At 36.4% G+C, this 22100-nt stretch overlaps 2 protein-coding genes across 5 annotated transcripts in view; both read left to right on the top strand.

The window, feature by feature from the left end:
- Ptprr (protein tyrosine phosphatase receptor type R) overlaps positions 1-2512 on the top strand; it is a 250661-nt gene extending 248149 nt beyond the window's left edge. The window contains exon 14 of the mRNA XM_010617486.2: positions 1362-2512. Within this exon, the coding sequence (XP_010615788.1) occupies positions 1362-1455 (94 nt within the window). The 3' untranslated portion in view covers positions 1456-2512. The remainder of the gene's footprint in view (positions 1-1361) is intronic.
- A 650-nt stretch (positions 2513-3162) lies between these two features.
- Ptprb (protein tyrosine phosphatase receptor type B) overlaps positions 3163-22100 on the top strand; it is a 121137-nt gene continuing 102199 nt past the window's right edge. For 2 of the 4 annotated variants that reach the window (XM_019206541.2, XM_019206540.2), the window contains exons 1-3: positions 3163-3275; positions 4617-5012; positions 15342-15598. In XM_019206541.2, coding sequence (XP_019062086.1) covers positions 3221-3275; positions 4617-5012; positions 15342-15598 — 708 coding nt within the window. In that variant the 5' untranslated portion in view covers positions 3163-3220. The remainder of the gene's footprint in view (positions 3276-4616; positions 5013-15341; positions 15599-22100) is intronic. The other 2 variants (XR_002025127.2, XM_019206539.2) reach the window with 1 other exon arrangement.

The raw sequence follows: 22100 nt of genomic DNA, 5'->3' as shown, positions 1-22100 counted from the left end.
CCCTTTTTTTTTTTTTTTTTTTTGGTACCAGGGATGGAACTCAGAACCTTGTGCTTGTGAAGCAGGTGACTAATTATTGACAAAGTGAAAGCTAAACAATTATGAAGACCAATCATTACAACAAAGCGGAAAAGCAGTAGCCAATCCCCTTTACCCAAATCATTTAAAGACCCACTCAATGTTGTGTTTAAATACACAGGATATCCAAAATGTGATTGTTTCCCTATGAAACATAAACAAACGACACTTCTAAAAAGGACATTTCACAGCTGAGTTATATTTGGTTAGCCTACTTCAATCAACTTTAATCCAACAGTATAAACCATTTTAACAATAGATGAATGATAAGATAGCTATGAAATAATACTAACAATTAAGCTATACTGAATTTTTTGACCTACATAACAGCCTTCCAAAGTAAGTTCTGTTACTATCCTGCTTTAACAGAAGAGGAAACTGAGTACAAAGAGTTTTAAGGAATTTGTTTAAAATGACACAGCTAAGAATTGCCAGGGGAGGAATTTGAATCCAGATAGCCTGCTGGTTCCAAAGTCTATGTATTTATACCACCTCGCTGTAATGATACCTAGGTAAAACTTAAAATTAATCACATTCCTCATGTACCAAACACTGTGTGAAGCCATAGGTAGGGAGAAAAAGAGAGACAGAGAGAGAGAGAGAGAATTGCTGCATAGTGATAAGGATGCATCCTGAAAAATATGTAGTTAGACAGTTTTCTTAAGCACACATCATATGGTGTATTACACAAACCTGGATAGCCTAGCCTATTGTATACCTGTACATGTGATGTAGTCCGTTGCTCCTAGGACCATGATGAACAGATCCACGTGACATTAGATCAAGCACAAGAGAAAATGATGCAATCCAGAGATGCAGTAGCACAAGATGTGTGAGGCTGCTGTTGGCATAAAATGGCATCCTGTTGTATGGCAATTATATTTTTAGTATAAACAGGAGGACACACTAAAATAACAGAAAATGAGACCTAAGTAAATATATCAGCCAGCCACAAAGTCCTTTATTATAATTTTCATGTATTATGTAGTATATGTAGTTGTATGTGCTATACTTTAACATGACTTCACACTGGGATCTCCACAAACATGTGAGTAATCCATCAATACCTCATGTTATGATGTTGTTAGTGCAGCACATGACTGTATTACCACATTAACTTCATAGGCTGGGACACTTGGATACAAGTAAGAGGGATAACAATCAAATCATTATTCTGTGTGTATTTGGTATAACATGCTCATTTGATTGTACTCATAGTCTTTGTGTCATGTGACCATACGATGATGGTGAAATGAAGTTCTTTTATGATGTCTTTCTTGCAGGGGTGGAATGGTTCAAACAAGTGAGCAGTATGAGTTTGTGCACCATGCTCTGTGCCTCTATGAGAGCAGACTTTCAGCAGAAATTGTCCAATGACTCACTGAAGACTGACCGGATCATCGATCTCTTAGGGTGATTTATCAAATTACCCCTTTCTTGAGAAGCTTCCTACAGTGGAAGGAAAGAGGAGCTCTGAAGCCAACCTGTGGCATGGATTGAGGAAGGCTTGGCAACATGTGAGAGATTTCCCTCCCCTTGTGTATAAGAAAGCATTCGTAAGCATCCCCCAAATTACTCTGAAGGTCCTATGCTGATGAGGTATGATAGATTTCTCACACAGCCTGAGGCAGATGTCCTTCTGTCTATATCGACTGTCTGCCACCCAAAATATAGGTGTGTGATATCCGGTGATAACTGTCATCAGGTGATGGACTGGAAGAGCTGCTGAAGAAACCATTACTGTGTGTTTAGATGCTTTCATGTTTGCAAAGTCTGTCTTGTGAGTGAACTGGCAGCTGTTCACCTGTCCTGTGTCAAGTGCTATTACCTGTCTCAGTTAACAGAACCTTGCTGCTAACATTGCAAGTGACTGATAATGGATTTTTAACAAATAAGTTTTTGTTTTTGAAAAAAATCAAAAGCAGTAACTATTTTATATGGAAATGTGACTTGATAATATTATCTATGAAATATGTATTCACAGTACCTCTTATCAATCAATTACAGAGCACAATGGTTGTCAATGGATATATATGTACTTACTCTTACTAGGCATAGAGGTGGCCCCCACTCTGGAACTCTATCCACTATATTTCTACATTGAGACTTGTTTTACTTTGAAGAAAAAAAAAACAAATTTGTAGCAACTATGAGGTACCACAAATTTTAAATAATTGTCTCTCTTTTGCTAAGAAGGGATTTTTGAATATGCTACCTATTAGGAATCCCTCTCCCACTAAAAGGCTGATGCCTTTGGGGTTGACGTAACCTGTTCTATTTCCAGAGGTTATTCCTAAGAAAGGTCCCTCATATGTCCTTACATTTCTGAAAGGTTTAACCCTCGAGACAAAGTTAAAATAACTACACTCAGCAAACACCTGTTCTGCTCAAATATGAATTTTTAATGCAACAATGTTGACTTTGTTTCATACTGCCAATAAACTACTCTTAATACTAAATATTGAGTAAAGTCTATTCTTTTCCTTTTCTAGTTAGAGACAGGCTATTATCTATCTGGGGAATCCTGAAGTAAGTAACATGATGGGTTTAATTTTACTTTCAGCATCTGCCCAGTGGTGATGACTCTCTCCAAATGTAATATTATCATTACTTGAGAGATAATGAGCTAAAAGTGCCATCATTATGTGGTTTTCCTCATAGACTCCCAGCATATCATTATACAAACAGTATATGTTTATGTCTTTATATCACTTGTCATACACCCTCATAAACTACCTGGTTTGCATATATTCAGCAGAATCACATCACCTGAAAAGATGTAATGTTACAGGAGCATTCAATTATCTAAGATTATGATTCCTTTCTTCCCTCTTGAGGTTAAGAAGTCATGTGCCAACGAGACGGTAGGTAGGTGACAACTTAAGAAGGCTTATTCTGTTCCTGGAGGCTAGAGCTACATTTTTTTAAAAAGAGAGAAGTAATCATAATCCCTTCTTTCTAAGGAAACAGACAAAAGGACACTGGTGTAAAACTTCCCTCACACAATTCAATTGGAGGAAGTGCTCGTCACTGACTTTTCCCCTCACCATGAAGGCATATTTCCTTCCTAGTCTTTGCCTCTCTTATCTGGGAGAATTTTTTTTTCTCCCCAAGCGAAGCGTGAACAGTTGTTAAGTGGAAAATGGAGGCTGAATTTTACATGGCGATCCTTACCTGCTTGATCTTCACAAGTTCGGGTGAGTGGGTCTGCCTCAGTTTCCTGAGGTATAGCTCCCAAATCTAACGGAGGAGTCCTTGGACCTTTGAAAAATGTCTAAAATGAGGCAGAAATGCAGTGTGATCTTCATGGCAGGGTAGCCAAAAACAGTGAGGAGGGGGAATGAAAGGAGTCAGCTGTGCCTACACTGCTGAGATTGCTCTCCAACAGCAAATAAGTGCTGTCTTCATGTCCCCCAAATCCACAGGCAGCACAGCTTCTGAAAGGGATCTTTACAACAGACAGTGAAAAACGCTCAGGAGAAAATTTTTATTATTATGTAGCAGGCTGTGACATTCCCCCTGTTTGGTTCTATTCAGTTTACAGTTTTACTTTCTTTCATGTCAAAGAAAAAAAACTTAAGGAATATAATTAAAGAGGTGAGGAAATTTGTTTTATTTGGAACTTGTCATTTGGAAGAGCTGAATATTTGCATGGGAGAGCTGGGAAATTGAAGTAAAAACTCATTCGAAATGGTTTATATGTCTAAATATCTCACTTCTCACTTTGGATGTTTCATAAGAGGGTTTAACTTTTCTTACATTAAGATTTGCTGATTTTTTTTTTAATCTGGCATTTCAGGGAAATGTAGACCTTGTCACAAAAATAAATGCTGCTCTGCCAGGACTATAGAAAATTTGGTTTGAGAATTGATCTTCTTTCTTTAGTTATTATTTGCTGGAGGTGGTGATTAGAGGGGTGAGAAAATGGGTTTTATGTTTATCTTTTAATAAATGTATATAGTTTGAAATTTTTGGCCAAACTATGTGATCTGTATACAATTACTTATTACAGTGTGAATTTAAGGACTGAAGGAGAGTATTTTTTTTTAATAGTGGAGAAACTAACCTAGAGCAAGTCATATGGTTAAAAAAGAAACTAACATGTACACAATTATGGCACATGTAACTAACTGGGCTAAGACATAATACCATATTCTTTGGATGTGACTTTCCTTATCCAAAGGAAAACCAAATTCTTTAGATGATTTTGTTTCTTCTCCAAGCTTCCTTTCGTTTTTCCAATGGGTGGATGTTTTCTTCCCTAAACCACCCAAAAGCTTTAAAAGGTGGGAGAGGGGATACTTTAAGTGTGACATTTTGACATTTTTCATTGTCAGCTTTAGGATTTTATGATTTTTTTTCACCCTGAGATTTTAAATTATGGGTGCTGAATCTGGGAATGTTCACTGAAATGATTAAAATAGCACAATATAAGTACACCTAGTATTTTTACTTAACTAATTTGTGGAAGGGTGGTTTGGTTTTCAATGGTCCTTATTATCTGTGACGCAGTATTTTATAAGTTTTTCATCTTCCAGAGGGGTTTCAGATTGTCCATGTCCAGAAACAACAGTGCCTTTTCCTAAATCAGAAAGTGATTGTGGGCTCATGCAATGGGACCAGCCAGAACCAGCAGTGGCTGTGGACTGAGGACGGAAAGCTCCAGCATATTCAATCTGCCCTGTGCCTGGGTGTCTCCAATTCCTCTGGTGGTCCCATCCGAGCAGCTATCTTCACCCACTGCTCCTGGGCACCCCAATGGACCTGCTATGAGCAGGAAGGGTTCCTTGAGGTGGCAAATACATCATTCTTTCTCAAGAAACAAGGCCCAAGGGTAGTGATCAAGAAGGGCAAGAAATACCTCCATAGCTGGATGAAAATAGATGCCAATGAGGAAGGAAAACTGATCAATGAAAACCTCTGCTTAAAAAAAGGTGAGCTATTCCTTTCAGAATCAATTCTGAAAGTCCTACTGAATGTCTTTAAGTTAAACTATTTTTACTGTGAATTTCTTTCTCTATTAGAGGTTTTCTTTAGCAAGTCATAAAAGATAAACTAACTGAATCACAGCATATTAGGCACAAAGGACCTTACAAATCACTGGAGAAATTCTCTAGAAATGCAGCCCCTCACTTAGGAAAATGAAAATTGTCAAGGTTAAGTATATGGTTTCAGATCATCCGTAAAATAGCTATGAATAGAACCAAAGTTTCATAACTTCTTGTTCAATATACATTCCATGACACTGAAGTTCTCAAATGTATGACTATAGACTTTTGGGCAACGGGCCTCATGAGAATTCCTAGGGAAGGAGGATCTGGATTTGTACATAATGTTGATGTTTTTTAAAGGCTTCCCGTATAATGAATCCATAATTCTCATTTGGGGATCAACATCTACTGTTCCCTTAAATCTTTCTTCTCAAGTGTTTCTTTTTGAAGCTGTTAATGTGTTCCCCACCATGCTAATCTTTGAAGATTTGCATTCTGTCATTTATTTATTTCATTAAGTTAAACAATTAGATACCAATTGAATGCAATGGAATCTTCTACAATAAAAGGTAAGAGTTATAGCTCTTGCTCTTATATCATTTCTGGTTCTGCAAAGAAGATAAAAATTTAAATGCCAGGTAGAAAAGTCAACATTATCAGAAAATATGCAACATATAGTTCCTATTTACACAACTCCTTTCCTATGGTTTATTTACCAACAGCACAGAAACATTGTAAATATCCCAGTTGTATTGCTATACATAGGAAGTAAGATGCTTCCCCAAGCCTTAGCTGAAGATTCCTTAATTGGAACTTTACAAAAAAGTAGATGGATCCACTACCCAAGATAGAAAAAAATTCATAAACATACCATCTCCTTTGAACTTTGACACTCATGGAAAATATGTCCAGTTATGGACTTCAAGAGTAAAATGCATAGAATAGATCATTTGTACTTAGCTACTAACATGCCATATCCAAAACATAATCAATAGCGTGAATTTTAAAATAACAACAGGAGGCTGGGCATGGTGGCGCACACCTATAATCCCAGCACGTGGGAGGCAGAGGCAGGAAGATCACTGAGTTTGAAGCCGGCCTGGGATACATAGTGAGTTCAAGGTCACACTGAACTACATAGTGAGGCCCTGTCTGAAAAAATAAAATAAAATCACAGGTTTCTAGAAAAAAGCAATTTAAAACTTTTAAATCTTAGATTTGAATATATGTAAATATAATACATACTTTGGCTTTAAACCATATTTTTCTGCCCCTTTTTCAATTTACTATTGACTAATGATTTTATTTTGCTAGAGTAGCCACAATAAAAATTAACTAAAATGCATTCATATGTTTGCAATGGATGATTCCAAATACCTTTTTAACTTGACAACCAAATACTGTAATCTAAATCTGCACAAATATGAAATATCTGCTTTATTTTTCCATAGGATTTAAATGTTTCTTACATAGGATATGAATAGTTCTTTAGTAGAATAAAAGAAGAAAGTGAAGGTAAATATCTAAACTATATTTTTCATGTTTGCTTCATAAAAGAAGCATTCATGATTTCACTCAAGCATCCAAGTAATATTTATCGTTAAACACCTACTACGTGCCAGAGTTTGTGCGGGTGGCTAAGGTACTTGACACCAGTGACTCTCAACCTAAGCTTTATACTAAACTTAGGTGATAGCTTTTCAATAATATTAATGTCTGATCCTCATCCTCAAGACCAGTTATTTCAGGTATTGTACTTTCAAGTGTTTCCTAGGTGATTCTAATGTTCAGCCAAGCTTAAAATTCGGTAATTACTTCTTGTTCCCTAGAGTAGCACAGAAGATGGATAAGTAAATATGTGATTATATTAGAGTAAATAGAAAGAATGTACCCTTCTTCCAATACACAATGTCTCTATGTCACCCTGAGCACTCATTCCTTAAGAATTTTTTCCAGGGTAATTTAAAAATTGTGCATTTTATAAACTGCATTTTGAGATTTCACTGGGTTTTATCATACTTATCTCAGTTCTCACTAGAGTATATTGTTTTTCTTCATCTTCTATTTTACTCATTGAATAGAATTCCAAATTACATTAAAATTGAATTTTAAATTACTAAGAAAAAAATTTAGATGAGTGTCTATGGTACAGTAAGGTATTTCAAACAATTGTTCCAACTCTGGTTATTTCCATTAGGGTAAGGATGTAAAATTAGTCTGTCTTTTTAAATTTTTCATATAATCATATTTCTTTGAAACCCCTTCATACACCTGTTAGCAGTACAAATAGAATAGCAGAATAAAACTTAATGGAACCTACTTGGTAGAAATATAATTAAATAACATTTGTGGGTTGTATGGCACAGGGACACTTGTCTGTAACAGATGACCAAAGTAAATACTGGGTTGAGATTTTCATTGTTTCCTCTGAATTTCAAGGGTACCTTAAAGAATAATTGTATGTTTTCATTTTAGACAAAGAAAGACTGTCTCTGTGTCAGATATACTTTTTTCTTTAAAAATCACATTTTAAATATTTTTTTAAAAATTTGAACCATACAACTATCATTCTTAGTAACAATAATAATAATAATAATACTGCTCCAAAATACCAAATTATCTGGCTAAAAACTTAACAGATATCATTCTTCCCATATATGTATCTTGTGAATCAGACACCAAATATTTAAAAACACTCATGTTATAAATTCACACAAGGTACACATCAATAATGTAATAAAATTTGTTAAATAGCACTGATAGTACTGAGTCCTATATGTACTGCTTTTCCTGTATATCCTGTACATACATACTAATGATATGGCTTAATTTTTAATCTAGGCACAATAAGAAGTTAACAATAGGTAATAATAAGGTAGAGCAATTATATCACTCTACTGTGATCAAACATGAATATTATCACTATCTCTAAAATATCTTCTTTGTATTTTTATTTTTTCACTTAAAGGAAGTACTTTAAGGCTTCTTTGGGGCATACCCAAATTACCAGAGTCACTACTTTTACACCTCAGGACCATTATTAGGTAAAATAAGGGTTACTAAAGAAGCACTGCAATACCACAAGTAGATCTAGTAACCAAGGTGGCTACTAAGTTACTACTGGGCAGGTAGCACATACAGTTCAGATTCACTGGACAAAGGGAATATTCAAGTCTTGGCAGCGCTGACTGACAGGCTGAAGATTTTATCACATGACTCAGAATGATGCACAATTTAAAATATAAACTGTTTACTTCAGGAATTTTCCAGTTAATATTTTTGGACTATAAATAGCTAAAATAGAAAGTGAAACAACTGAAAAAGGGAGAATTTTTGTGGAGTAATGGGAATTTAATCCAGGGCTCAAACACACTAGCCAAGTCTTCTACCACTGAGCTACAACCAAAGAAAGGGACTTTTATCTTGTCAGCCAGGCTCACCAAGTTCTGACTAAATGAATAAATGTTGCAACTATCACAGAGTGCTGAATTTCAAATTTGTAGAAAATATTAAAGGAATGGTAAAGCTTTGAAGACTACTTTGAAGACTTTTGTATTAAAATTATATTTGTTGACTTTTATCCAATCCAAGCATAAGTTTTAAACCCAGGCCATCAAAACATACAGTTGTATCTATTCCAACAGGAAATAGTCTTGGCCTAGCAGGTAGACAACAAAATTTACAGTGGCCCAATCTTGCAGTTTTATGAATTTACCTAATAGGGAAAATAGATCATTACTTGATTTTCATATCTATATAGGAAAGAAAGAAATTTACATAAAGGAACTTATTAGTTTGAGAGTAGATCTAAGAAAATAATCTTCGACAGAGGATATTAAAACATTGTAAACTTGAAACTGGCTTCAAAAACAACATGCACACAAACCCATTAACAGACTGTGTGAAAGTAGTTCTAGGAAAAGAGGGGAAAATCCCATCCATGGTTTGAATACCTTCTCCAGTGGTGCCTAAAATTGTTACTTTCACTCAGATGCTTCATATTGAGAGTAACGTTGAGTATAAGATCTCAACCAACCAATCAACATTTATTCAGTACTTCCTGTGTATCAGTTCATCCAAATATCATATTTACCTGAGGACAAGCAAGTTCTCAAGTGTCCTTGATGTGGACAAGTTGACCAAATCACTGAAAAAGACTTCCATGATGCAGTAAGCCACATTATTAGCAGACTGATATAACTGCTGGTTAAAGTCATTGTTTAATTGTAGTAATTCAGGTGAGAGGATAAAATTCATAAGCACTGTAAAATATAAGTAATCACATACATTACTGGGAGAAAAGATTTTAGCAGAAATTCTTTGCTTTAGTGTCTGGCAGAAGTACTTGTGAATACAGTCTGTGGAGGAAATAGTGTCTTTCATATATTCAAGTCCTAGGTGGACCAAGTTAGCTCTCATAGATATTTTATCTCTTTCTCTTTGCATCATCAACATGGATCTGATAATGGAACATGTTTTTAATACTATCATGGAAACTAATATCCTCCGTAATTGGTTATATGTAGTTTATATGATCATTGAAAATAAGTGGCACAGATTCATTATTTCCCAACCATTCTTAGCCTGTAACCTACTGTGGACTTGGATCATTTTTGCCTCTGTGAGCCCTTTCCTCTATTAAAAAAATGAAAATAATTTAATAGATTTTTATGGGCCCTAAATTTTCAAAGTATGTGAAAAAATTAAAAATGTTCTATTATAAAGTTTCGTTTTTTCATTGTTAAGGAAATTTAATCATTCAGTGGGCTCTAAAGATGACCCCATGCACTGTAACTATTGTGCCTACTGGGTAAATCAGTCCTGCGCGTGCCAGGTTGTGCACCCCCTTCCCATTACCCATTCCATGACCCTGAGAAGTAGCCTCTGGCTCAGCATCTCTGGCACAGCCTGATATCCCTAAACAAAGAAGCCACTCCTCCTCCTCCATTTGGCCTGCTTTCCTTCTCCCCAACCATTTCATCTTTTTCCCAAAAGAAAACATGGAGATTTGGATAAAACAGAGACATCTTCATAATATAGCACTACTTACAGCATAATAGCTAGCAATAATTGGTTGCTGAAAACTATTTCTTTGGTTTCATTAGTCTTTCCTTTTTAATCTAAATTATCTGTTATGCTATACCTTGATGTTTTGCTATACTGTGTCTTGGTATCAATATCCATTTGTTCATTTTACTTATTTCTAATCTTGAATATTTTAAATTCTGGTATGTGTTCTAAGTATGCTCTTTTTTTCCCTTTTTGTTTATTGGTACATTTTAGGTATACAATACAGTTACATTCATCATTGGGACCTTGTACCTTTATATGACTTATCTTGGTTCTTATTTTTTCCCCATTCCCCTGCCCTCCCTTCACCCGCTCCACCCTTCCTTATTTACAGAGACTTTGTTTCCATTTTTTCTTTTTCTCTTATTTTTTCTTTTCTCTTCTTAGTTTTCCTCCACCCCTCCCACTTCCCCTACATCTTTAGACATATTTTCTTATTGCACAATATCAATTATACATTTTAATTCTAATTTATACTTTTAATTTATCACACCTGAGAAACTATATGGTATACTCTTTATTTAGCTGACTACACGTTCTAAAAAATTCTTTTTATCATTTCCATAATATCTAACTACTGTAATACTTACCATTTTCACTTTACCTTTACTAGACCTCAATGTTGTTTAAAGTGTGTGTGTGTGTGTGTGTGTGTGTGTGTGTGTGTGTGTCTGTGTGTGTTATACATATGCAGGTATCATTCTTTTTCTGAAGTTTTTTCCATTTAATTTGTTATGTCTTCCAGATGATTTTCTCACTCTCCAAAGGTACATTATGCCAGATGTGGTGGTACTCTAGGTACTCTACTGTAGTTCCAGTATGTGGAAGGCTGAGATGGGAGGAGCTTAAGTTCAAACCCAGCCTGGGCAACTTAATGACTTAGCAAGACCCTATCTCAAATTTTTAAAAAATTAAAGAGGAGTGGAGAAAGCTGGAAATGTAGCTAAGTGTGAAGACCCCGGGTTCAATACCCAGTTCCACCAAAAAAAGCCACATTATATTTGGCATCTTCCTACAGAATAGAAAGTGTCAATATAGTTAACATTTCCCATCTCCAAAATGTTCATTTTGAGAAATATTTTTTGAAGACATATTATATTTTCATTATGCTTAGAAGTTATTTATATCATTTTAAAAATAGAAACAAATTGTATATTATCTTTATTATCATTATATAAAAATCTCATTTCTATTAATTATTTTATCTGAGTTGATCATAGATCAATTAATTATCAACTAAATACACGTTGCTCTTTTTAAAATGTGTTCAAGAGATAGTCTTTTTTTTCCTAAGTTAGCAGCTGTCCTTTTTACCATTAACAGAAGTCTATTCAGACCTAAAAGTTTATATTAAATTATCTTGAAAAGATTTTAACTTATAAAACTAGGTTTTAGAAATTAATGAATTATTTGTAAACCTTTTATAAAAAGAGATGGTCTTGATATAATGTAATCATTGCAAATCATTTTATAGATGATACTTCCTCATTTGAAGAGCTATAATTGTGTTCAAGGAGGAATTATATTATAATATGTCCTAAAATTGTGTTCAAGGAGGAATTTTATTATAATATGGAAACAATACAGTAGAAATGGTATAATATAGCCTTTAAAATAGCTTTATCACATTGTTCCATTGTATATGGCCTTTTCCTTGTGTTTGTTAAAACGTCTTGCTTTTTCATGAAGTATGAAATGCACATTTTAAGAATATCAGATGAATTCACAGACAGCAAGACACCCAAAGATCTATTTTTAATATAATTTCATGCACCTATTTCAATAAAGAGTTCAGAAGACAGAAAAATAAATTTATCTTGATAGCCTTTTTTATTTCTATAATGGATTTTCTTTTCTACCATCTACTTGATAATCTTTTGATAACCACATAAGAAATTCTTAGAATTCCATTTGACTCATTGTATGGCTAAGGCCATATACTTAGAATCACCTGGGAAATTTGTTAGAAATGCAGGTTCTAGGTCTGACACCAAGTCTCCCATATCACAATTTATAGAAAGAGGGCCAAGGCAAACAAACTCCAAAGATGATTTGGACACCTATCAAGGTTTGTAAAACACAGCTTTAAAATTTACAAGAGTGGAAGTTGAACATCAAGGCTAAAACTTCTTTCTTGTTTCTTAAATAGCAGTTATGGGCCGCATAGTGAGTTCAAGACCAGCCCGAACTACATAGCATAACTTTGTCTCAAAAAATACAAAGCAAAAAATAGCATAGTTAAAAACACAGACACAAAATGAAGGGGTATAAGTCCTGAGAATTTTGTCATTTCTTTCTTTTGAAAAAAAAAAGGGGTGGGTGTATCCTAAATTGAAAATAGACCTGTTTGGTTTCAGATGTTTTAAACATATGTAGAGAAGATTAAATACAATGAGAGAAGACTGATATTTTTCCATTAAGGTAGTTATGCAGTAACAATAATAAACTGTTATTTGCAGAAAAAAATCAAGTTTTAATCATTTCTCTATTTTGAGGGAGTTCAGTTTCATCTAGCCAATTGGTTATGTAAGTTGACTAATTAAATAAACGTTCTTAGGATAAAAATGTATCCACTAATCCTTAGAGAAGAAAAAGTAAACATAGCAACCTAAGAAATATAATTGTATGTTAGGTATTCAGAAGCTTGTTGTTTGTCCTAATCCCATCATTAAACATTTTTTAAAGGATCTGAAAGCTAAAATTCTCATATATAATAGTCAAATGAGAGGCTTAACATTGGCCAAAACTCAAAATGACCAAAATGCTGATCTCCATATACAGAAGGTCTTACACTCCTACAAGAGACACATGTCTATTTAAGGGAACATTTAAGCACCTAATTTAAGTGCAAAATTAAGACTGCTTGGGGGAATTTTTTCTAAAGAAATCTGATGAGATGGCTGAGTTTGTCATGTAGAGAACACTTCAAGGATAAATCTCCTAATTTAGGTCCAAAGTGTCTAACCTAGGCACAAATGTAGTGATAGTGACAAAAGATTTGGAAAGATAAAAACAGGAGCTAAAGGAAATGACCAGAAGCCAAAGTTTAAACCTAGTAGATCCACAAAGAGAGTTGCCAGATAATATACACAGTGCTCAGTTACTTTAGAATTTCAGATATATAGGTAATTTTTAGTATCAGTATACTTGTAATATATAATATGTAGTATAATCTTTATATATTATTGGGAACATATCACATATTCTGTTGCTTAGCTGAAGTTCTAATTGGGCACCACATATTCTTATTTGTTAAATTTGTCAACTCCACATACAAGGTGCCTTGCACAACCCTCTACACCTCAAGGAAATAGTACTTAATAGCCACGATTATTTTATTATCTTTTAAGAGGATTGCTGCTACCCACCACATCTTGCTAAATTGTAAAAGTAGTGTTTCTGTTGTGATCCTTTTTTTTTTTTTTTGGCTTATCTTCTTATTTACACAAATTATCATGTGACACACATTAAAATGAAATTGAAATAAAAAGGTATGAGACTCAAAAGAGGTGTCAATAAAACAGACCACAACAAGGAAAGTGTAATGATTAAATACATCTTTAGGAGACCTCCACCTGGCACATAGTAGTTCTTAATAAATAGTTGCTTGACTGCATGAAGCAGTGAAGGAATAGAGAAAAACAAAGTCTTTACTCTGACAGTCTTCAAGTCAAACCATTCAAAGTTGTGGTTATCTGATTTCATAAGATCTTGTGAGGAGTTTTTAGCTCTGAAAACCCACCATCTATGGAGTCAGTAGAGACATTTGAACATACCACCTTGACCCGTAATTTACAGAACTTTCCAATGGTTCGTATTATATAGCCTTGTTGCAAAGTCTTGCCTCACAAACCACCATCACCATAAAACTTGTTGAAAGGCTGAATGTAACAATCCCTACCACCTCAAAGTGGGAATGTTAACAAGGTCCTGAGAGATAGAGAGCACATTTTTAAACATGGCAAAGTGCACCTAATTCAGAAACCAATGTTTTGTTTTTTTTTTTTGCGGGGGGGGAGTTGTTTTGTTTTGTTTTGTTTTTTGTTTTTTTGTTTGTTGGTTGGTTGGTTGGTTTTTTGAGACAGGGTCTCTCACTATGTAGTTGAGACTGACCTGTAACTCATTACATAGCCCAGGCTGGTCTTGAACTCACAGGAAACTCCTGCCTCAGCCTCCCGAGTGCTGGGATTACAGGCATGCACCACCACGCCTGGTCTAATTTTTTTTTTTCATTATGGGAAATTCAGCATTGCAGACCAAAGTTATAAATTAATCCCACCAATTCATACATTCTAAATTAATTCACTATTCCTCCAAAGGATAAATAGCTTAGAAAATGCAGAGGTCCCATGATTTTGGAATCATACAACTAGAATTAAAAAAACTTTGTAATTTATACTAAGTTCTAGTTAGATAGAAGTAAGTTCTGGTATATTCTTGCACAGCTGGGTGATCATAGATAACAATAATGTACTGTCTATGCCTCAAAAAGCTAGAAGAAAAGATTCTAAGTGTCTTCACCATAAAGAAGTGATAAATATTTGAGGAGATAGATATGTTTAACTGGATTAATGTATTATATAATATATACTAGTATTGAAACATCATTGGTATCCTAAGACACATAATTTAATGTTTGAATGCGTCAGTTAAAACAAAAACAGAAAATTATATTTTAAAATGTTTGTGCTATGGTTAAAGAAATAAATGTCATTATTCTTCCAAGAATTTCAGTCTTTACAATAAAGTTAGGAAGATCATGAACAGTGACTCTTAATCTGCTGTTTTTGTTTAATGCTCCTTTGAGAAGTTGATGAACGCTGCAATGTTGCGCTATAAAAGAAGCATATGTCATATACTCAGAATTTTACAGTTTTGGAAATAAATGACCATGCCCCATGAACTCAATGGTCCCTTGGATGTTCACGCAGTCAACTGAATTCTGCCTTCTGCACAGAGTTGGAGTTTGTTTAATAGTACAGTTTTTACATCTCTCCCTTCACCATATAAAATTGATGGATGCATAAAGGATGAGTGGGCTGGACAGGCAAACGAACTTTGTCATACACTCACATGATTTTTGCTTTATTATGCTACTGAACTTATCCAAGGGGTCTTCTTTTTTTTAAGTAAAGTTGCTTTCATGTGATGAATCCATAAAATACGTGAATAATTTTTGCAACTGTCCTTCCTTTACCTCAGCTCATTTGGAAGCAGAAGTTTCAGTGAGGAGCGCTAGAAACACAACTCCTCCTCAGATCTCCATTACATTGAATGCAGTTCCATACAGCCCAGAACACATTGTTAGGAACACCACAGAGGCCTTCTTCAGGAATACCACAGAAAACAACAGCCAGAACAGCAGCCAGAGGCATCGCCCCAATCTACAAATGACTGAAGTTGCAGACACTTCATGGGTTCCATCGACGACTCAGCCTTGCTGCAGCACCACTAAAGAGGTAAAGGGAGTGGGGGAGGGTTGATTGTAAATGATCAGAAAGCCCACTGCTTGCAAAGACTTGCTCTGCTAAAATGCATTCACTGCAAAGAGGGAGCAGGCACTTTGTGTCCTAGCTACAAATTGTACATCAATGCATTTTGCACAATGAGAAAATCCTTGAAGTTAAATTGAAATGTCTACATCTTTATAAGGTAAATGTATTTAGACCATCAAGACATGACTGCAATCCTATGAACTTGCTTTATTTCTGAACCAGGGAGCATGGTCTTACACATGACCTAAAACCAGGAAATATGAGTTGAAATCAGTACCTTGCAAATGATCTTGCATGTATGTCATAACTGTTTATACTGTAAGGGAGAGCAAAGAGTCACAAAGCAATGGCAGGTTCAGGAATGACTATGCTTCATTTGAGAGCACAATCAAAGGTAAGCAAAAGTCGCATGCCGTTTCTACATCAGTATCCTATGAGTATGACTTACCTATGATCTTTAATCCATAAAGTGACATATAAGTCAAATTGAGAAGCAGTAATGGTAGGGTCAGAAGAAGGCGCTCAAATAGTATTTCCGTTTTCAGTACTCATCACTTTGGTTCTGCTTTCATCTCAGAGTTTTGAATCACCATTTAGGCAGTGAAATATAATTACAGCAAATTAAAGAAGCTCACATTTGGGGAGTGGGAGTATAGTTCAGTGGCATGTGCTTAGCATGTGCCAACTCTAGGTTTAATCCCCAGCACCAAAACAAAGAACAAAAAATAAAGTTTAGGTTTCACTTGGCAATATTTAGCTATTTCCTAATATGCAACTCGAATAATTTAAAGGAAATAAAGACCCAACAGAGCTCAATGACATAACATCCATTTGATGTTTTCATTTCTTTTGCATTGTGTAGAACTTCATTGCACATGTGGATGCCAGCTAGTGAGCACATAATTCATTAGTGATCACAGCAAACTCATGGACTTTATTTTTACCTCCACTTTTCATTTACCATGAATCCTCCTTCTGTCTAACCTATTTCTTTCTTTGCCTCCGAATAGAAGTTAGTGAGATCCCATTACTTTCCTGGAAACTATAGCACTTTAAAACTCTGCACTCAACCTCTATCCATTAATAAAATGATCCACACCAGTAACCTAAACTTTAAATTTGACTTAAAGGTTAGTTCCTCCTCTCACATCATTCCACCCAGTTTGGGCTTAAAGTAAGGAGAGGAGAGCATGACCAAAGTTTCTTATTCACCACCTACATTTTCACCCACAGCTCAGAGCTTGATAATTATGGTTCACATCTTTCTGGGCTCAGAAAGTGGAAAAGGAAATGTGAGCAGAAGAGCAAAGATTTAAGAATGCTGTCATGAACTGGCACAATGCTCTCTCCACTTCTCCTATGTCTGAACCCTTTCAGCCACTAATGTGAGAGACCTACTACTTACTTTTGAAAATGAACACCTTATTGGTGGAGTATCTGTTTATTTTGGCTGATTGTGCCTCAAGCAAAATTTACGTTGTAACATTAGTTCATTCATATATTCATTCACATATATGTATTAATTCATATATTTCATATTAAGAAACATATTGAATGAAAACTACCATAAAATCATATCCTCCGGAACACTACAAGATTATACTTTAGCAAAAAGAATTTTCCCCAGGTTTAAATGCAGTGAAACACAGGGAAATGTCCAAGAGGTAGATGGCTTCATTGAATTATGTCCCAGACAACAAGTTACAGAGCTCTGTTTCAGGAACTCTACAAATTGAACAAACCCAGCACTATATTACTGAACTCACATGATCCAGCCCCGAGTTGGGTTTTCAGCCTTGGATCACAACAATCATTCAGGTGATTTTTTAAAGGCCTTTTTTTGAGAATGAAATCGACTTGGGTATATATGAGCTCCAGATGCGACACCAGCATGACTATGCAGCCAACTACCTCATATGGTAGCTTTTTTTTTTTTAAACTCAGGCAAAATGTTGTCCTGGGGAACTAGTATGTAAAAGCTGTGCTCTTTCCAAAGACAGTTTATACAACTGTAGTGCTCTATGTCTGTAAAGATATGTGGATATCTTTGCTAACTCAGCATTTACTTTACAACAGTCATCTATAAACAGCTATAGTTAGATATTTTGATTTTGCATTGTTTTTTTTTGTTTTGTTTTTTGTTTTTGGTACCAGGGATCGAACTCAGGTCCTTGCGCTTGCAAGGCAGGCCACGGAACCACTGAGCTAAATCCCCAGCCCTAGTTAAATATTTTGAAATATAAAAATTAGCCAATTAGGATATAAAATGTCAATCCTTTGAAAGCAATTTCAAAAGATTTAACCTTGACAAAGGTTCCTAGAAAAGGATAAAAGAATAAAATCATTCAACTTAGTTTCTTGAAATTGTGTAAAAAAAAATCTCTGCACATATGTTTTCATTATCATAGGAACACCTGGTCGGTGAGGATTTCAAATTCACTAATCTAAATGAGCTGTGGATTCAGAGTTATCTGTTCTTGAGTGAATACAGGAAAAATCTGAATGAGTTTTGCAGGTTAAGGATTGTATCTTATAAGAAAAATGTATTGCCAACATTTGAAATTGCATTTGATATATAATAAAATCTTACGAGAATAAAAAGAGAGGGACAAAGTGGCCTGGTGCCAACTGGAATGGAGGTGAGGAGAGTGACATGGAGTGGAGCGTCACGGCATAGAGTGAAATGCCACGGAACAGACTGGAGTGGCGTGGATGGGGTTGAGTGAAACAGAGTAACAATGGAGATAGTGTTATGTGTAGAAATGCTATGGCAGCACCACTAATTAACAGTTACAGTGGACTGGGAATTTAGCTCAGTGGTGCCACACCTCCCTTAGAAGCACAAGATCCTGAGTTAAATCCCCGGTGCCAGGAAAAAAACAATTATCACTTATGGAGTGATCATAGCGTCCTAGAGCCACAATCAAAGGATGAGTTGAAATTGGAAATGGGTGGAGATGTCACAAAACACTTCCAAAGAAAAAGTGGCATGGGCCAGATATGGTGGTGTACACCTATAATACCAGCATTTGGGAGGCAGAGGCAGGAGGATCACCATGAATTTGAGGCCAGCCTGAACTACATAGTGAGCTCAAGGCCAGCCTAAACTACAAAGCAAGACCCTAACTCAAAAAAAAAAAACTGGCATGTACAGTATTTGTTTCCTTCCTGTCATTGACAAAAACTTTGAGTGATGAGGCATAAAACATAAAGAAATGCTTTATAGTAGCTAGAAAGGAGAAAATCTAGAAGATGAAAAAGTAGCTAAGTTTGTGTGGCAGAACTATGCTAAGCTCTTTCATATATTCTGGAGGAGGTACAAATGTACTTACATCTGTTTCCATCCTGTACCAACACTGTAACTCCCCCTAAATTAGTGGTATAAAACAATGGCAGTTTCCAGTTGCTTACGATTTTGTTGGTTGAATAGGTGATTCCTCTCCTGGTGTCTCCTGGGCTTTCTCTTGTAGTTGCATCCAGCTTGGATGTGCAGCTGAGCTGTCAGATTGAAAATAGCCTCCCTAGCATGACTTGCATAAACTAGAGAGTGGCTGTCTCATCCTTCAGTAAGGCCACGGCAGCTTCTTCTTCATGATGCTTTGCCATAGCTTAACGGTAGGGAAAAATTACAAGGCTCTTGAGGCCTAGGCTCTGGAATCACATAATTATACTGGTCACACAAACCACAAGCTAAGCTACACAGAGATGTGGAGAAATAGACTCCACCTCTTGATAACAAGAGCTGCAAAGTCACACTGCAAAGGGGCATACAAGTTTGATGGATATACTAGTCACTATCCTCTTGCTAGGAAAAAATACTCAACACCCACAACTTGAAGGAGAAGGGGTTTATTTTGGCTCACAGCTTCAGAGGGTTCAGTCCACACACAGCTGGCTCCAAGACACAAAAATGGCATAGTGAAAAGGCCTGGCAGAGGAGAGCCGCTCAACCCATACTAACAAGGAAGCAAAGCAGGGGAATAGTACCAGAGAAGAAGGGGTGAGGAACCAGGTTCAGACACCAAAGTCACACCTCCATGACCCACCCATGTGCTTTACTAAAACTTTGGGCAGTATACAAACCAGTTAAGTTGACACAAGCAAGCTTAACTATCACAGTTGGGAAGTCTGTGGCCTCTAAACTATCTACCATTTTATCATCATCATCATCATCACGATTCATCATCTCTGTTTTATAGATGCTAATTGAAAACTTGCTCAGATGACCGGGGGAGTGACACAGCAAGAAAAGTACACACACACCACACACACACACACACACACACACACACACCTGAACTCATAGTTACCTTATTCCCCACATATAGCATAGCACCTATTAGTGAGAGAACATGATTTGAAATACAGAATTCACTCCTCATTAATATTACTACAAAATTGTCCTAGCTTGATCTTGAGAGCAACAGCATATTTCTTGATTTTCTCTTTTTCCTCCTTTTCCATCTCTTTTCTTGCATCCTCACTTGATACTGTGAGGTATCTGGCTGTGGAAATGTGTATGCTTGGGCCAGTACTTGCACTCAAAACTCTCTCACTCACTCTCATATATTCTCTCTCTCTCTCTCTTTCTCTCTCTCCCTCCCTCCCTTCTCCCCCCGCCCCCCCTAATGTTAACCCTGGACATTAAATAAAAGAAAAACACCTGGGAAATAGTGAAGTAGTGTTTGATTAATGTTAGCCACTGCTATCACTATTAGAATTAAGAATCAGTTCCCCATATGGGGTGTGCCCACACAGTAACCTTCTCCTTGTTTACCTGACTGGAACAAGCCTGTGTGGCTTAGTAGCTAAGGAAAGCAACTAACAAAGGAGGAATGAAGGATATGATCTTCCAAATTTTGAATTGATCTCCCAAATACATTTGCAGAAAAGTAGACTTCCATGTCTGATGACGTTCTGGATTATGTATGTGTCTTAACAAGTACAAAGATAATGAAAGAGGAAGCTTGTTTCTAGCCTGAGTTAAGAAATATCTAGATCAGTGCTTCTCCGAACATGAGCCCTAGACCGAAAACTCAGTAGAAATGCAAGTACTTGGGCTCTACCTCAGACCTAGTGACTCAGCAACGCTGGGTATATGGCCACCAGTAATTTGTATTTTAATCTCTTTAAGCCTACTGTGCACTTAAAGTTTGAGAATCACTGATCAAGATAAATCTGGTCTCTGTCCCACAACATCTCCCCCTCAGATTTCCAGATGACCTGTGTTTCCCATCATTAATGGCATTTTCATTCAGTGTGTTAAGGAGGGTGGAGTTATGGAGACGGTGCTACAAAAGGTAAACAGTCGTGTAGCAGAAATCAACTTATCTAATTTCAGCCTCCTGCTGTTGCTTTGCAGTGTATGGGACCTGGGGTAGATAAATGGAGTCCAGGCAGGGTTTTTGTGTTAATTAGAAGATGCTTCCAGGCATCTTTGTAAGTGTACAATAGTTTTCTCTGTAGTGGAATTTGAGCTCTATTGAGTCCTTCCTGGTCAATAAAGCATCCTCTTTACAACTTACAGAAAAATACACCATGTCCTTGTGCACAGGGCCAGCTGTAGATCAAGTCAGATTCAGAGATCAGCAGTGTGCTGAGCATGTGACCAGTCATTCTCCATTTATTTGCACTGTGGGTGAGGTGTGAGGGCCAGGGATTGCTAGCTCAAGGGTGTAGGAGGTCCAGCTGTTGGGGAAGCTGAGCAATCATGCGCAGGAAAAAGAGTTAACCACGGAGAAATGGCCTCCAAGAAGGGGACAGTTGGGCCTTGAACTTCACTTAACCAAGCTCGATGCATTTTTCAAGCAATATGCTCTCAGGAGAGGTCTTGTGAGGATACATTCTTGGCCATATGACCTCAGGGCATGTGGTTAGAGGGAGAGGTGAGGAGCTAGTGTTCTGGTGTCAAACTGTTCAAGTCTGGGTGGTGTCCTTTACTAGTTACTGAAGTCATACTTGCTTCTTTAAAATAAGGATCACTATGGTACTCCTAGGCTTCATAAAACAGATGCAAGGATTAAAATCTGATTAAGTGCCTAGTGTGTTGGCAATGCATGGTAGGTATGTATTCACTAATGTTAGCAGTTTATACTAGCTTCTCTTTGTCTTCGCCTCATGTTTCTGCCCTGCCTATTTCACACGGTTGTAGAAACCAGATGAGCTAGCATATTAGGTGAAAATGCTTTGAAAGAAATACAATGCTGAACATGCATTAAAAATATTACTGGCTGGTTCTGATACTGCTAAATATCTATAAATCTTGTTTGGAGGTGCACCTCCTCCTTCCCCTCCCCTCCCCACCCTTGTCCTCGCCTGGGGGAGGAACTGCATTTCCTCATTTCATGAATAGCTATTGTGGTACTGGTCTGGGCTTTCACAGTTCTGCATTTCCTTCCATTTGGCCTTCAAAGAGATCACAGCCCAGTGTGAGTTTCCAAACAAATGAGGAGCCAGAAGCAAAAAG

This window comes from Fukomys damarensis, unplaced genomic scaffold (genome assembly GCF_012274545.1).
Source record: "Fukomys damarensis isolate Sample0158 unplaced genomic scaffold, DMR_v1.0_HiC HiC_scaffold_15, whole genome shotgun sequence".
NCBI lineage: Eukaryota > Metazoa > Chordata > Mammalia > Rodentia > Bathyergidae > Fukomys > Fukomys damarensis.
The sequence above is the reverse complement of the archived record's forward strand: the minus strand, read 5'-3'. Positions and strand labels throughout refer to the sequence as shown.